At 34.3% G+C, this 17,708-nt stretch overlaps 1 protein-coding gene across 1 annotated transcript in view; it reads left to right on the forward strand.

Annotated features, from left to right (window-relative positions):
- The window catches only part of Tmeff2 (transmembrane protein with EGF like and two follistatin like domains 2), a 240,566-nt gene that overhangs the window by 180,828 nt on the left and 42,030 nt on the right, over positions 1-17,708 (forward strand). The window contains exons 6-7 of the mRNA XM_027925008.2: positions 13,907-14,055; positions 14,799-14,858. Of these exons, the coding sequence (XP_027780809.1) occupies positions 13,907-14,055; positions 14,799-14,858 (209 nt within the window). The remainder of the gene's footprint in view (positions 1-13,906; positions 14,056-14,798; positions 14,859-17,708) is intronic.

Here is a 17,708-nt window from a genome sequence, read left to right on the forward strand (position 1 = left end):
TGGGCTATATATATTTAATATTTAAATATTTGGAAGGACAAAAGGCAGTGAGAGAGGGGAAGGAAGGAAGGGGAGGGGAAGGGAGGGGACAAAGATAACCATGGCTAGAAAAAAATGTAGGCATGAAACTCACTTTTAGTGTTAGTACAATGATAGTCTAAGGTTTTTTTAAAAATTTTTAAATATTTCTATACAAGAAGATAAATAATCCTATCATTTCTATATATTAAAAGTTACATAGAATAAAAATATTAAAACCTAGAGGACAATGCCAAATATCTCATCTTTAAAATAGATACATTGGAGATGCTATCAACAGTTTCCTTCTTTATTTAGCCAAAAATAAATAAATATATAAGTGAGAAGTTATTCTACTTGTACTTCTAAACATGGTAGGGGGAAAAAACTCTATTCATAGATTTTAGATAAATATGCATGGCACATAGCTCTCTCATTCAAATTGGGTCAAAGATTACTTGCAGTTGATCAATTAGGAAAAGGTAGAAATGTAATGTAGTTTGATGGCCAGCTTGGAATGAACTAGACCAATTTAATATGTGATGAAGAAGGAACACTCCAGGAGGAAGGAAAATAACCCAACCTACTATACACCAAACAGCACATGAAATTGTCTAAATTTTCTCTCCCCGTTTGAGGTAAGTGTTATAAACTGGGCGTTAATTTCCATGTTTTCCAAAAGAGTTCAGTAACTCAGAATTGAGATTTTTAACTCATTCAACAAGTATGTTTTAGGCACTGATATTGGGTGTAGGCCCTAATTCCAAGGTCAGTGATCCATGTTTTTCCCACTGAACTTTAGAGATAAGTGAACAGAACACACTGCAGGTTAATAGATAAAGACTCTTAAGTGTTGAAAGAGCAAGCAGCCCATCAGAGAGCACCAGCCCAGGAAGGAAAACTTCTAGATGACAAAGAAGTAGGCCGGAACCCCAGACAGGAACCCCATGTAATTCATTGATTGGGTGGATATTAAAGAAATGTTGAAAAGTCCGACAGGAATATTCATAGATTCCATCAACTGTAGGATGTATTATGCATTGAGCCCTGTGCTGGGGACTGGGAAAGGCAGAGGAAAATGCTAAACTCATTTGATGGAAGATTCAGAGAGAAGCAGCAGCAAAGATTATAAGGATGGTTAAAAAAAGCGGGGGGGGGGGGGGGGGGATGGCCAGATAAACACAAATACCTAGTATTATAAGGAAATTAAGTGTAGAACTTTAGAGCCCAATACCCTAGTCTTCACCTACTTGACCTTCAGTATCACGTGGCCAGAGATTCAACAGTTAGAATTTCAGAACCCAAAGGCACAGGATTCTTGAATGACCTGCCCTGATGACTCTGGGCTCCAAACTGAACACATGTAGTGTCATCTCCCACATGAAACAGATGGTAGGAGTTTTAGAGAAGGAGAAAAGCATTTTGATTCATCAGGTGAACATGCAAGAGAAAGATCAACAGAGGAAGGAGAATGACAAATTACATTGCTAGAGGAAATCTTCAATAGAGAAAAGGATTTAGACATCCCTTGTTACAAGTCATTAGGGAAACCATGTGTTGAAATTTTATTCCTCCTTAAAATTCCAGCTCAAGTATCATGTCTTCTATGAAACCGTAATATCCACTCTAGATATAAGTAATTATTACTCCTCAGTGACCTCAGGGTACATCTTTCATGCCAACAAGACTCATCCCTGAAGATGCTGCTTTGTGGATATGTGTTTTTCTCATTTCATTGTGATCTCTGTTGCAGCTGACATCACAAGACTCAGCTTTGTGTCTCTGATGTTTAGCCCAGTACAGAGCTTGGTACAAAGCAGGTGCCTCACTGCACCTATGGGATAGAACTGAAATAAATAACATCTGTGATAGTGAAAATGCATGTGCCGAAAAGGAGGAAAAAGAAAATAAATGGTAATAGTAAGAGCTGCACTCTCCAAAACCTTCTGAGAGAAGACTTACCTGGGGTTCCATGAGAGATGCACTTACAGATCCACTCCCTTCTAACCTTTTAAAGCTTAACATTTTTTTAGAAACTCAGAACAATTTTTATTTCAAGGCAAAATGTTCCAACATTTCTACTTAAAGTCCTTCAACCCAAGGATTTTGGAATAACTCACAACTATTTCTGGCTGACAGCATTGCGGTGCATCCTTGGTTGAGAGCAATCAAAACTCATGGAGGATGCTGCAGGAAGTCAATGATGAACGGCTGGTTGGAGCATGCACACTGAAATGCCACCATGTGTTTTTGAGCATAACATTTCAGAGGGTGAACACATAAGATGAAGAGAAAGAAACAGAGAGAGATGATTCCTTTCATACAATAAACACTGCTTGTAGTTTATGTCATTTTTATAGACATAAACTCAATCTTAGTTATTTATAAAGAAACATCATCTTACTTGGCTGGAATGAAATTCCAGCATTCTCCATGTACATATTTCTTTTTCAAATCTTAAGTAATTAAGCTCAAAATCAATGTAACAAATATTTACCAAGATTGGAATTTAACTATTTATCAGGGAAAGTGTTAAATGTAATGTTTTTCTTTTTAATTATAAAATATTTCAAAACTATCAAATCTAACTTGTGCAAGCCACCACCTAGTTTTAACAAATGCAAAAATTTATCATGCTTGCTTTTGATCTTTTCTTATGAAATATAACATTACAAATAAAATTAAGGCAACCCACTGCTTTAATCATACTTCCCACATTGTCTTTCTAGGTTTAGGGGACAGCACCCCTCTAAACATTATAATTATATTTTTTTGTTTCTCAAGTAATGAAATTTATGATCCCTTGTTATATATTTCAAATATTATTTTAAGGAAAAATTAAATTGACCCTAAAATCAGTAAGGGAAAGGTAAAGCAGGATATAATCACAAAAGGAAATCACTTGATATAAGTACTAATTATGAATGGAGTTAGTTAATGCTAACTTAATTTAATCAATGTTTCATTTTTCATGCTCAATTATAAAAAGCATAAATTTTTGTAACTACAAGTTATGAAATAACATGTTACAAAACACCAAATATTAATTCCATGAGCATCTGTTTTAAATGTACAGAGGCAATCTTATTTTTCCTAACTTTATATTATAAAAACAATAGGATCTGTTTAAATTTTCTGAACAGGTATTTTTTTGTTGCCATATACTACCCATCATTCAATTTATATACACACATGTGCACATATGTACACTCACACATACTTATTCACTGCTTATCTCTGAACTTCCTGAGAGTCAAGGAATAAAGAAAAACTAAATAGGCCTTGTAGCTCACATTTTCTAATAAAAAGAGACATGCCATATCATCAGGTGAGACTAGCTTTTTTCTTCTGAAGAGAATCATCATGACTTCCTTATGAATGAATAAATAAATATTAACTGAACAAATGAAAACCAACTGAACAATGTAATGAACAATACTTATGAACTAGAAATTTTACCAAAATACAGAGCTACAATTTATCTTTTGTTTCTTATCTCTCCTGAGTGAAATCCCAGGGCATAATGTGAAACTGCAGTTTTGTGGGAAATCTAGACTGTAATGATGTTCATACACATTTACTCCTGAGACCTTTTGTCAAATGAGAGCATGCCAGAGGGTCAGTTTATAAATAGAAACCTGAAACCATCCCACTAGCTATGGTGGATGCAGGAATCCCAGAGCTCTGCCTGGAGAAAGGTACTAAACATTCAACAAAATCATGACAGAAAGGACCAAGGGGAAATGTAGTGCATCTTGTTATTGAAATGTGATTTTTCTTTCAGTAATTTTTTTAAATTTGCATGCATTATTTTTCCTTCCAACTTTGTATTCTGAGGTTTTCATGCATTCTGACTGTGGTATGTATCAAGACACATCTAGTCAGACCAACCACACTTCTTGGTAATCATAAAGTCACCCTCGGTTATTGAATGTATTTTCCAGTATAATGAACAAGAGCATACATGATGCTAATGAGGAATTTTGCTTCAAGAAACTTTTAAAAATGTTCATGAATAAAAGGAATAGTTTACTTTGATTATTTTAAAATGTAAATGCAGTTGCTTCAAAAAAGAAAACAAAAAGATAATAACCCTGAGAACAAGGCAACTGTTTGCAACAACAAATCAAGATTGAAATCCTGTTTTAATTCCGTCATATACAAGAGCATGTGAGCACTTGGAGCTTTGGAAGGAGCCTCGTTTGCTCACTGAAACTGTGGAATTCATCAAACTGTCACTAGGGTTTTGTTTAGGTCTTTTTAAGTCACTCCTAGAATCAATCAGGCATACATTAACACAAGGAATAATCTCCTTAAACTGTAGTGAAGGGTTGCTTGCCTGGCAACATGTCATGACAGAGCCCTGTCTGACCTTGACCCAAAGCAAAGACGGAAAACTCTCCCCATAAGGAAAGGAAGCCTTCCCGGGTCACACAGAGCTGCTGCTTCTCTAAGTTTCCGATTTGGAACACAACAGCAGGGCAGGAAAGAAAGCAGGAAAGGGAAGATCAGGAGGGGCCTTGTGCTAACATCTCTGCCTTAGTATTTCACTGTGCTGTGCCTTAAGTAGCAAGCTGCTGAGCCCTATCGATTGATTCTTCCTTTTCTTCCCTTATCCTGGACTTTCTGCACATGTCCCTCTTACCGTACAAACAGTAGCCTGGTAAGTCCTCCTCCCACTCTCCACTGCTTTAAAGCACCTCTTTTATCATGTTGACCTTCTGGTCACCCTGTGCGCAAAAAGCTTTCAGGACTCCCCATTGCCTAGACAATAACGACTCCTCCCAGGATTGGAACCAAGGCCCTATGCAGTCTGTCTGGAGTGTGGTGTGGCCTCTTCTGATGGGAAGCATTCATTCCAATCAGACTGGTCCCTTCGTGTCCTCACAGCACTGTCTGCCCGCACACACTTCCCCGTGTCCTTCACTCCACCACTTTTCATCTAAATTTTACCCATTTTTTCAGACTCTCCACCTTCCACCTCTTCTGTCCTATCTGTGACTATTAAACCAGAGAGTCCTGAGGATGTAGGAACAAGGTGCCAGGCACAGGGAAATCTCCTCCATTTCATAGTTTCATCTCCTTTTTCACCAATTGGTTTTGGTTTTATTTGGTAAACCGAATCTGCTGAATGCTCCACCACTGATTTTTTTTTTTTTTTTTTTTTTTGTACCAGGGATTGAACTCTGGGGTGCTTAACCACTAAGCCTTATCCCCAGCCCTTCTGTGTAAGTTTGTGTGTGTATGTACACACACACACATACACACACATACATAGTATGTATTTTTTTTTTCAAGAGACTGGGCCTCACTAAGTTGCTGAGGTTGGCTTTGAACTCATGATCCTCCTGCCTCAGCCTCCTGAGCTACTAGGATTAAAGGTATGGTGGCGATTTTTTTTTTTAATCAATGCATTTAGTCACCTGCCTGTGTCACCTGACACCATATGCATACTATCTGAAGTGTGTGCTGTATTAAAAAATATAATAATAACCTTCTAATCAATATTACTAAACCATGGGCTTACAAAAGAATATTGAATTCCTTCCAATGGAATGAACAGAAGAGAAGTGGCTGGAACCAGAGTAGATTTCTCTATAGCTGACAAGAGCCATATGGGGTAGAAAGGGCTTAAGATCTTGCTTCAAATGCTGACTTCTGAGTCTTACCCCAGACCTATAACATCAGAATTTCTCACGGTGAATCTTATTTACACAAGCTAAATTTGGAAAAAAAAAATAGGTCATCCTAGAAGGTGGAAAGGAGTAATTAATGTCATTCAACTCTCCATGGCACTCATTAGAATCACCTGTAGCAATTTTAGCAACTTTGATTCCTTGGACCTCATACAAGACCTTTGAAATCTCTGAGTTGGGCCCAAGTAGGTGGGCTTTTGAAGTATTTCATAAAAGGTTTAGATCTGCACCAGGATTAGAAATTCAGATTAGAAAGTCAAAAGGTAATGAGGACCAGTATTTTTGTGTGTAATATTTACTTCTCAGAAGGTTTGGTAGGCAGTTTGGATGCATTGGTCCATTTAGTTTCTGCAATCCTGGGTAATCTCCACTTTCATAGGTGCAGACTCTAAGGCTTGAGGAAGATCAGAAACAAGTCAGGAGCCACCCAGCTAATAAATAACCAAGCCTAGATTAAACACAGGTCTATCTGATACCAAATTCCAAGCTCTAGTCACATTCCCCATCTACCTTTACTGACTTAGACATTATTTAAATGTGTGGCCATCAGTTGCTCTCTCAGCAATGATACTATGTTAAACATTTGATTGTTTTTGGAAGTCCTGGCACCACTCAGAGAAACGTTTCTTTTGCTCAGATTTCCTTTGACTGGCTATTTATTATTCTAGGCTTTTTCAGCCAATGAGCTTTAGTATTACCAAGACCTTCCTTATAATAAGCCAACTTTTTTGGTTCCTCTGCTCTCTGAGAGGATGCACTCTGTCCCTTGAGGATGTCCCCCTTTTTTTCTTTTCCCATCCCTTCTAATAAACGCATGCCTGTTACTTTGAAAAAAAATAATAAGACAACTTTTATGCTGTATCTCCTTATGAAAGATCAGTATTAGTGACAGCTGAGCTTTCTCTGCGTATGAGATAAGCCTGACCACCCTTGGAAAAACTCAATGCAGCCCTGATAATGCTTCTAGAGAAAGGCATTGTCCCTTTCCTGCTAGGTTTCAAAACTAAAAGGATTGCCCCCTACAATTTTTTTTTAAATGTCACTTGAGTAACATTAGGAGAGACTTACTAGCTTAGCACTCAGTGTGTTTTTCTACCCTTTGTACAGAGGGTTTAATTTTCTAGTGCATTTTCACATTTCTTGCTGTATTTTTTCCCCTCGTAACTCAGAGTCATTCCTGCACTGTAGTTTCTTCTCAGATAAAATACTTATAATCAAGTTCCATCAAAAGGAGTGACATGAAAGTTAATGAGTAAATGGGCTTAAAGTATCACAGAGTCTTGAATGAAAGGTACACGCCGTTTTTACTGTTATTAATATAATGCAGCTCATCCATTACGGATCTGATGATGAGCACAGACAGTGGCTCTGACCTCATTTACTGGCCAGGCCAGAGAGGGTCTATTTAATTGCCCCAGAGACAGACAGCTTAAAGGAAATAAACCACCTTCAGAGTCAAAAAACAACCCAGATATCCAACCTCACTGCAGTGTAACTGGGTGCTTTAAAACTGGCCAGGAATGTTATCTAGTCAAAATACGGCATGGACACCAAGTCAAAGACCTTGAGAGAGGAATAAGTGACAGCCATGTTTAATAGATGAAACAAAATCTAGTGAAATTAGAGGGCAGCCACAAACCAGACACATGAATAAGTAATTTGCTAGCTGGCAGGGTTTGCATCCTCACACTCTGGCGGATGACAAGGCATTCCTGAACACATGGGCAAGACTCCTTTAACTCCTTGTAGATCATCCTTGGAAGAATCATTTCAAGTGAGACAGGGAGCTAAATTAACGTTAAACCACCCAAAATATTCATGAGACAATTATAAATGTGTGTGACTTGTTTTAGGGGCTGCCTTTTCCTTCCTATAATTTACTTTCTTTATTCCATCAAGTGATCTTTTCAAATCATTTCATATTTCTCTTTCTTATAATTCAGAGAGCTAAGGTTTTCGGTCAATGTTAATTGTCTCTAAAGGATTTTCAGAGGATAGTACTTCCACATAGAGGCACCCAAAATTATTATTTTCAAGTACAGCTGATTCTTTTTCTTTGTAGACGAAAAGAAAAGAGATCTATGTAATCGCAGTGTCAAAATGTCAAAAGACTGAGAGAGGTTGAAAAAAAGAAGAAAAGAAAATACACACACACACACACACACACACAAACCTTAAAGGCATCCATACAGTCCTCAGCTTTACAAATTCTTGGCTCACATAAAATACTTGTGACATGCTGTAATTAACTAGTTACTCCTCTCAGAATGAATAATAATGCAATTATTCACCAAAAGCAGTGAAGAAGGGTTAGTTTCTGCTTTTAAAAATGTGTTCTTTTCATTTTTGTATAAAGAAAAATCCTGGATTAATTTACATAAACTGCTAAAGCAAAATGATTTGCAATTTCATTATTACACTATATGATAATTCTGTCACCGTTTTATCAAAGACTTATATTTCTCATTGGATGAAAGTATCAATAAACTGACAAGTTGCTATCATAGTTAAATTATAGTGGTGCCAAAAACTGTATCTAAAGATTACAAAATATAAGTAGTGGCCTGGCCAGTGGAAGCGTCTCCTTGACACAATGAGAGACCAAAGTGTTTGAGGTCCTAAAGAACCAGTAGCCTTGCTGTGGAAAGACAAAGAAAGGAAGATGTGAGCCTTAGTTGTTTAGGAGCTGCAATCTCCTTGGTGGCCTCACATGTGCCAAGTAGCACAAAAGTAGATGAGAATTTTCATGACTATATCCCCAGTTATCTCTCTTAGTTGTTATTAAACCAAAACTCGTGAGACAGAGAGTTCTCTAAAATCAGAGGAATTATTGAGCAATTATGTACATTTGAGAGAAAAAAAAGAAAAAAGGAAGGTCTAGGTCCTAGGATAGCTTAGCTAGTAACAGCAACAAGGTTAGAGAGCAATTAGAGCTGTCTTCTAACTATAAAGTGAAGAGTGTTTTTAAAATGAAATCTGAGGAAATAGGTTTAAGTTGTTTGCACTGTATTTACATTAATTATTGATGAAAGGGGTAGGATAACCTGAAGCAGGAAAAATCTTGGGATAGATGGAAAGTCCATTCATTCATCAAAAGTACTTGGTGCTTTATGATTTGTCAAGGTTAATAGTTGAGAAAGTTCAAAAGTGGGGTGCAGTGGCACCTGAAATTCAGTAAACGGGGGTCTGAATCAAGCTTTCAAGTTTATATTTCCACACTCCTTTACTGACTACCATCCTCTAGTTACCCCACCCCACCCCTTCCAGTCCCTTTAAATTTAATTTAGGATATCCCAAAATGTTCCTCGGCAGTGCTGATGTCTAGCACAGGGACTGTTTTCTTGTACTCCTTCCAACTCCATCTGGCCATTCTCTCAGCAATTCATTCAACAAGCAATCTCAAAGACCATACAATACAAAGTGCTGGATACCAGGAATTCAAAGATAAGTAATATGCCTTTCCCTTGAAAAGGTTATGGAAAAGTAAAGATATAAATTGTTAAATAGGCACATTAACAGTGTAGTAAATGCCACCATGGAGGTAGGTGTGGGCCCACCCCACCGCAACATACACAAATCCATTCACTAATAGAAACAAGCAAAGCCCCTGTTCTCTTTGTACATAAACTTTCAGAAAGTTTCTGCTTCAAAGAATGCTGAGTCTTGGAAAAGATTTACTGCTAAAACCCTCAAATTGTGTAATTTCGATAAAGTCTATTGGGGTGTATTTTTTGTATGTGTACTTAAACGTCTGTTTTTACATGGAGCCAACATTATATAGCATTTTATTTAAGGATACAATTTCTGATGAACTGATGCTTTAAGTAGTGAGGGTAATGCCAATGAGATTGGTTATTCATTCTAAGAATAAATTATTCATTTATACAATCTTAAAACTAACATTCACCAATATAAAAAAAGTGATATAAATAAAGGTTGATATAAAAAAGGTTGGATCACTTGTTTGGGTTGATGGAGACTAAGAGTCAATGTAAATTCATAAGATTACAATAAATATTCCAAAAAATAAATATAGTGTGTTTCAAATTTTGTTTATCCACAAAGTATCCCTTTAATCTGTTAATGATAGGAATCTATATCTGTTCTATTTTTTTCTTCAACTTTCAGTATGTAGAATAGTGCTGGCTCTGTTGTCAAACTGCCTAGATTTGAAATAGGCTTTTCCCCCTTACAAATCTGTGTGAATTCTTCAAGAATCAATTTTCTTATCTATGAGATGGAGACAGTAATAGTGGCTACTCTTTTTTGAGAACACAAAATTGTTACTCATTTGATTTAGTTATTTGTACAACATGTACTCATGGAAAGTTTAGTGTGTCCAAAGTATTAGAAGATTATTTAGTCTGTGTCAATAGAGGTCAAGGTGGACTTAAAATATTAGACTATGATCTTGGAACCCTGCCTGTGTTTCCAATTAATAAAGCTTCTAACAGACTTAGATGCACAAAATACAGTAAGTGATTATATAATCAGAGCTAATTGGTATAATGGAAACAAATGATGGGTTCTTGGTAATACAGTCACAACATTTTCCTTTCCCAAACTGAAGTTTTCTAGCTATTTTAGCAAATCCTTGAAGCTATTTCCACATATTAAAAATAATAATAATAATCTTCATAGACTTCCTTTTTCCGGTGATTGCTGACATTCTCGAGAAAGTTTTGTTGTTGTTGTTTACTTTTATACTGATTTATTTATTATATTGGAAGTCCAGCAAGTAGGAAAGAAAGAGGGAGGTAAAATGAAGGTATGCAATATAGAAAAAGACCAAAATGGCCCACGTGTGCATGAAGCTTATATCCCAGGAAAACTACATCTTAACTTCATCTCAAGGAATCTCTGTCCTCCATTTGAGATGAGACTAAAAGTCCCAGATATCTCTATCTTTTTCTTATCCATTTCCTGAAAGGCTTTATTTGAAGCAGCAAGAGCCAGAAATTTCCAAAGGGAAAACAAATCTTGAAAGGAGGCCCTGAGCAAGCAATGCTGGGAAAGGAGAGGGAGGACAGTGTGGGTGGTGGGAATTCTGTGGCACTAACACCAAATCAGTCAAACTAGAAGAAGAATAAATAAAGGGGAAATAAAAGGAGTCAGCCAATTGGAAAGATGATTTATTAAAATATCCTGAATAATTGTTCTAGGATTATGGCTTAATTAAGTGAATTTTTCTCACTGAAATATTGATTCTGGTCAATTCAACCAAACTTTCTCTTTCTCTTCTTATTTCATCATTTTGTTATATCAAATATATTTCAGAACTGTCAGTTATTTTGAGTCCAGATATATTTGGTATGCATTCCTGCATTTCTTTGGGCTTAATTCAGAGATATTCATAAAGCCCTTGATATTTTACTTTACTATTTAGGTAGATGAAACAACATACTTTTCTTTCTGCTAAACATTTATCTTCTTAAAAAGACTCTTGAAAATTAGACACATAATCAAACCTAAACTGGCTTAAAGGCAAAATGAACCACATTTTTTGTTTTTAGTTGTAAATGGACACAATACCTTTATTTTATTTATTTATCTTTCTGTGGTGCTGAGGATCAAACTTAGGGCCTCACGTGTGCTAGGCAAGCACTCTACCATTGAGCTACAGCCCCAGCCCCAAGCCACCTTTTTTCAAAAATGACAAAATCATAGAATTTACAGGGAAATGGATGGCATTAGAGCAGATTATGCTAAGTGAAGCTAGCCAATCCCTAAAAAACAAATGCCAAATGTCTTCTTTGATATAAGGAGAGTAACTAAGAACAGAGTAGGGTCGAAGAGCATGAGAAGAAGATTAACATTAAACAGGGATGAGAGGTGGGAGGGAAAGGGAGAGAGAAGGGAAAATGCATGGAAACGGAAGGAGACCCTCAGAGTTATACAAAAGTACATACAAGAGGAAGTGAGGGGAAGGGGAAAAATAATACAAGGGGGACAAACGAATGTCAGTAGAGGGGGCAGAGAGAGAAGAGGGGAGGGGAGGGGAGGGGAGGGGTGATAGTAGAGGATAGGAAAGGCAGCAGAATACAACAGACACTAGTATGGCAATATGTAAATCAATGGATGTGTAACTGATGTGATTCTGCAATCTGTATATGGGGTAAAAATGGGAGCTCATAACCCACTTGAATCAAATTGTGAAATATGATATATCAAGAACTATGTAATGTTTTGAACAGCCAACAATAAAAAAAATAAATAAATAAAAAATAAATGATCTGTTAACAAAAAAAAATAAAAAGAATCTTGTTACCCTTTCACAATTAATGAACTAATAAATATTTAAATTAATTCTAAAAAAAAAAATAAAAATAAATAAATAAATAAAATGCAAAAAGTCAAGTCTCCCCATTCCTTCTTTATTGAATACATATGGTGAAGGCACTCTGACATACTATCTCTTCTCTGGATTCTCTCTGGGAGAAGCAAAAGCTCTTTAAATACGCAGGCAGCTCCCAAGCTCCAGTTTTCAGAAGCCAAGTCTTAAACTCAGGTAGCAATATTCCTTGACATGATAGCGGAGGTAGGAACACTGCTCCTCAACGAGTTAAGCATTTAGAGTTGTTACCATCTGGCCTAGCTATGTGTTGCTAAATAGGTAAATGTAAAAATAATCAAGTGCTCCTACAGCAATTCTTTTACAAAAAGAAGAAGAAGAAAGAAAATAGAGAATACTATGTCACTGCATGATCACATTTCCTGCCAGCACTATTAATAACAATCTACGTAATTCTAACATGTATGATGTATGAAATACTCCCTGGTTCAGTAAACACACAGATCAAGCAGTGATTTCCCAAAAGTGAGTCAGGTACTTAAAAAATACAAAATCCCAGTCTCTACCCAGATTTACTGGAGCCCAGGACTCTACTTATGAATCTGTGTATTTATCTGGGAAATTCTAATTTACAACATGTGGCATTAGGGGGAAAGGGTTGGGTTTTAGCTTAACATATCTGTAAATGGATCCTTGTTCTACAATCAACTAGTTCTGATGTTATGTAATATCTGGGTCTATAAAGTGAATGTTGTGAGGATAAAATAAAACAATGTGTGTTAAGAGGCCAACATGTCGAAGGCTGGTTATTATTGTTATCATTATATTCCCAGCTCAAGTAAGATGTTCAGAGCAAACTGTGTGATTCACATCTTCAAATAGCATATAATCTCTTTAGGAAAATAATGTAAACATTAATAATAATTTTAAATATGAATTTATATTCTAAATCAGTAACTGATTTGCACACATACACACCCAAAATCACAATATTCTGAATAACAAAATAAATTACAGCATTAATTAGAAGAACATTGAAAAATCATATAAAGTATACTTCAAAATGTTTAATTCTTATAGTTTAGATGACCTAATTCTTATTAGTTCACCAAATATTGTTTAGATGCTGAAAAAATGTTAACATTATGAATGATTATCTACTCATTCATTATTTCATTATTTAAGTTGAGAGGTAGAAAAAAGGCAATGTATATCTTGGAAAAAATCCATAGGTATGGATCAAAGGGCCTAAGAGTTCCCAGAAATTTTATACAAATGCTTGTTTATATGAGTATTGCCAATTTCTAGGAAGCAATTTATAGATTTTATTTCATTCCCAAAAGGTTTAGTGACACCCAAAAATGTTAAGGACCACTGAAGATTCCCATTTAGCACAATTTATGTACGTTCTTTTGAAGAAACTTCACTCATTCTTATATTCCAAATAATTTCCTTGTTTTCTCTTAACTGCCATCTGAGTCATTTCCTCAAGCTTTAAACATTGAGATACCCCGAGAAAGGAAAGAACAGTAAGGTTACAGTTTAAAGACTCTAGAGCAGTTTCATGATTTTCTTGGCCTATTCAAATTCTGCACACATCAGCTTGGAAGTTTATGTGCACAATTTAAAAGTTCCAGAGGCAGAGCTTAATTGATGATCACTTTCTGAAGTTTTCTCTATTCTTTTTTATCCCTTCTTCAATATTTTGAATTATTTTCTGTTGGTTCTATTTCTTCTCATCTCAGATAGAAAAGTGCAAGGAGCTCCCCTGGAAGAATACAATTAAATTTTACCAACCTGTATTCTGCCAAACTAGCAATTCTTCCCTTTGTGTTTTATTTATAGTGTGGTAACAATACTATTGATGTTACATATTTTTACTTCTCTCTTCTTCCTTTAGGTGTGTGTGCAACATTGACTGCTCTCAAACCAACTTCAATCCCCTCTGTGCTTCTGATGGGAAATCTTATGATAATGCATGTCAAATCAAAGAAGCATCATGTCAGAAACAGGAGAAAATTGAAGTCATGTCTTTGGGTCGATGTCAAGGTAATGTTCATACCAAACTTCATTTCAAAGAATGTTTTTAGTCTTTGTGCAGAAATGAAAAGTGAAGATAACTCCTTATTAGGCAGCTATTTCATTTCCAAAAGACAGTTCTGATTTACAATGGATGGTGTAGTCTACTACAGTGTTTGTGTTGATTATAGGTGCTTGAGGGTCTATCAGCAACAGTCTGCAGCTTTTTCTATATAATGGGACTATATTGTCACAGTATCATGGACACAGAAGATAATGTTCAGAAGATAACAGGCATTCTTGTTGCAAAGAGTAAAAAGAAAGTCAAAATGAATTTTAACAAATAATCTAAAAATTTATTAGGAATCCTGAGATTAAAAGCAAATCACACCATTTTTATGTTGATTTAGTAGAAATATTCAAGTATATTTTAAAAAGCAGATATATGGAATGTTCTATTTCATTTTTTTTGTTCAGATACAAACATTTGAGGGGTGGTTGATTTGTTATTCCTTTATTCAACTTATCTCAGTTATAATTATGAATTATCTCCTTGTCTCAAAGTTTAGAAAACTGGCATTATTTTCTTAATTTTTCCCAAGCAGAAATATGCATTGGAAATCTGTCTTTGTACACAGGTTGCTTAGAACTATAGTACAAAAAAAAAAAAAAAAAAAAAAACTTTAACTGCAATGAAGATACTGCTGGGTATGTTTGATATTAAATATTTAGGAGACAGTTAATCAATCTTTATTATTAATTTTTTAACACAGATAACACAACTACAACTACTAAATCTGAAGATGGGCATTACGCAAGAACAGATTATGCAGGTACATAAAATTTTATACTACAAAACATGAGCACTTCTGTAAGAATTCTAAGAAATCATTGTTTCTTATTTATCCTAGATTGAATCTTGCAAGACTTATGATATGAGCTGGTCTTCTCTTGTTTAATTCAAGCTTTCAATACACAAGAATAAATTTTTCTTGAAACAAATAACACATACTTTTTTTTTTTTGCCAGAGTTAGAGCAATTGTCAAAAATGTCAGTAAGATATAATTAAATTGTTTTGACAGTGCAAATGGTACAAATGACAAAACATTTATCAAATTAATGGGCATCGATGGAAATTAATGCAATTTTTGGCAGTATATTATAATAAATGCAAATGTTCTTATTTGAATTTTCACAAAAAGTCAACAAATAAAAAGTTTGCTAGTCTGAAAAGCTAAAAGGATAACTACAAATAGTAATGTAGGCTGTCTCTTTAGATGCTAAATTAAAGCAGTATGTATAATTTATTTTAAAAAATAAAATCCTTTAATTTATTTAGAAACTAGACTATAGCTACTCAGACATGCAAAATCATAAAAAATTCTATGCAAAAAATATAAATCTTTTGCAACTAAAGAATTTTATATTCAGGAATAGCTCTACCTAGTATAATTTTCTTAGATTGAGAAATAATGTATGGTATATAATTGGAATGTTATCAGATTCTTAAACTTTATATAAATTTTTTGCTTAAAAACCTGAAAATGAAAGTATCAAGGTTGATAATGACATGTAAAATATTTTTAGATAGAATTTTCCATATAGCTACTAAGAAGCAATTGTAATTATTATGGCTAATAATTAATCAAAAGGCATCGCTTGTTATCTTTCAAATATATACTACCATTTGAAATTTTATTTCCTTTAATAATATTTCTGACATTTTATATATATATATATATATATATATATATAGTCTTATGAAATTGGAAAAATAGTTGATCAGATGTTTTATTTGTAGATCTCCCAAATATCTCAGAATTTGGAAAGAACAAAAGGATTCTTTTTAAAAACTTTTTCACATTTTATCTTAATATTTTCTAACATGTGAATAAAACTTCTCATATGCCAAAAGCCTGGAGTTATCATGAACAATGATACATGGAAAAACTTTAGTTTCGCCATTATATACCCCTTCCCAAAGCATCCTAAAGATATGTCAACAGATGTTCCTTGAAAAGAATAGTCTAATGGTCAATAATTTTAGGGAGAGCTGAGATAAACAAATGGATCTTCTACCCAATACTCCTCATAGATCTTACATTAATTATACAATCTTTAAGAGATATGCATGTTTTATTTATATCCATAAGCAATTGGTTTCAAGATCACTTCACAGATACCAAAATCCAAGGATGCTCAAGTACCTTACATGATATGGGATAGTATTTGCAAATAACTTAAACACAGCTTCTTGATGATTTATACTACTCAATACAATGTAAAAGCTATGTAAATAGTTGTACTATATTGTTTAGGAAATAATGACAAGAAAATAACTCTGTACATGTTCAGTAAAACACAGATTTTTTTTCAAATATTTTTGATCAATGATTGGTTGAGTCCTAGAATGTGGAACCCATTAATACAGAGGACCATTTTTTTTTAATTTTACTGCTTTTTGTCAATCGTTTCTAGTTTATGTGAAGTACACTCAAACATAGACTGTCTTCTTTAAGGAACCCACGTGTATTCATCATTCAAACCTAGTAACATTGATTCATAACTAATCCATTCCCATGCCTACCCTATTCTCTCTCTCCACCTGCATAGTATGTGAAATTAAACCCAAACATTGTATGATTTCATTCATGGTTAAACATGCATCTCAGAAAGATCAACCGTTATTTTAAAAATTATAATACCATAATTATGCCTAGAATAGTTAAAAATAATATCTCATGATACACACCTTTTATCTAAATTATCTGATAAATAACACATTTGTGTCACATTATACAGTACTCAAGTTCTCAGAAATGTACCTGAGGTATGTTGTTCCACAGAAAATAATTATTAAAAATAATAAAACACAGTAATAAAAAATTAAGTCTAATAATACATGTTTAAAATTGTGGATAAATCAAGTATAAATTTTATACTTTGTTATAATAATAACTATATCTTGACAGTGACCAAGCCACTACTAATAACTACACTGAAAATAATTTTATATCTGTTATTCAAATCAATTCACTTGGAAAAAAATTTTTGGAACTATAACATTCATTGAAAACCTTCTCCATTAAACCATCCATCACTGGACTAATAAAACATAAAATTTTCTCCCTGAAACAAAGAACTCTTCAAGTTGATTAGCATCATGTGCAATTATAGGAACATTTATGAATTGTACCAATAAATACCATGATAGAGTTAACCATTCTCTCAATGTTATTCAGGTTTTATATATCCATTTGTTCATTTTCAAAAAGAAATTCTTACTTCAAAAAAGTTTATACATTGTGTTGGTTTCAAACAGATTATCTCTGATGTTCAGTGTCACTGTTTTTAATTGACATGGTTTCCTACCTTATCCTCTATTGGACACAGAAATAAAAGAGAACTTTTTCAGTACATGCAAGTGAAAACTATTTACTCACTCAGTGTGGTCCAGAATTTTCTAGTTTACCACCAAATTTATCTACTAAATCTCAAAGAAAACTTAAAAGTTTAAAAATACATGCTTGTTCCAATACAAATTTACAACGGAAATACTAATGTCAACTTAAGCTTACAATTCCTAATTAAACATTGATTGCATACTTAAAATTCTCCTGGAATTTACTTTAGATAGCTTTATTTTCATTAGTGGTTTTTATTAAAATACATTGTGTACACC

Source organism: Marmota flaviventris, chromosome 11 (assembly GCF_047511675.1).
Source record: "Marmota flaviventris isolate mMarFla1 chromosome 11, mMarFla1.hap1, whole genome shotgun sequence".
Taxonomy (NCBI): Eukaryota; Metazoa; Chordata; class Mammalia; order Rodentia; family Sciuridae; genus Marmota; species Marmota flaviventris.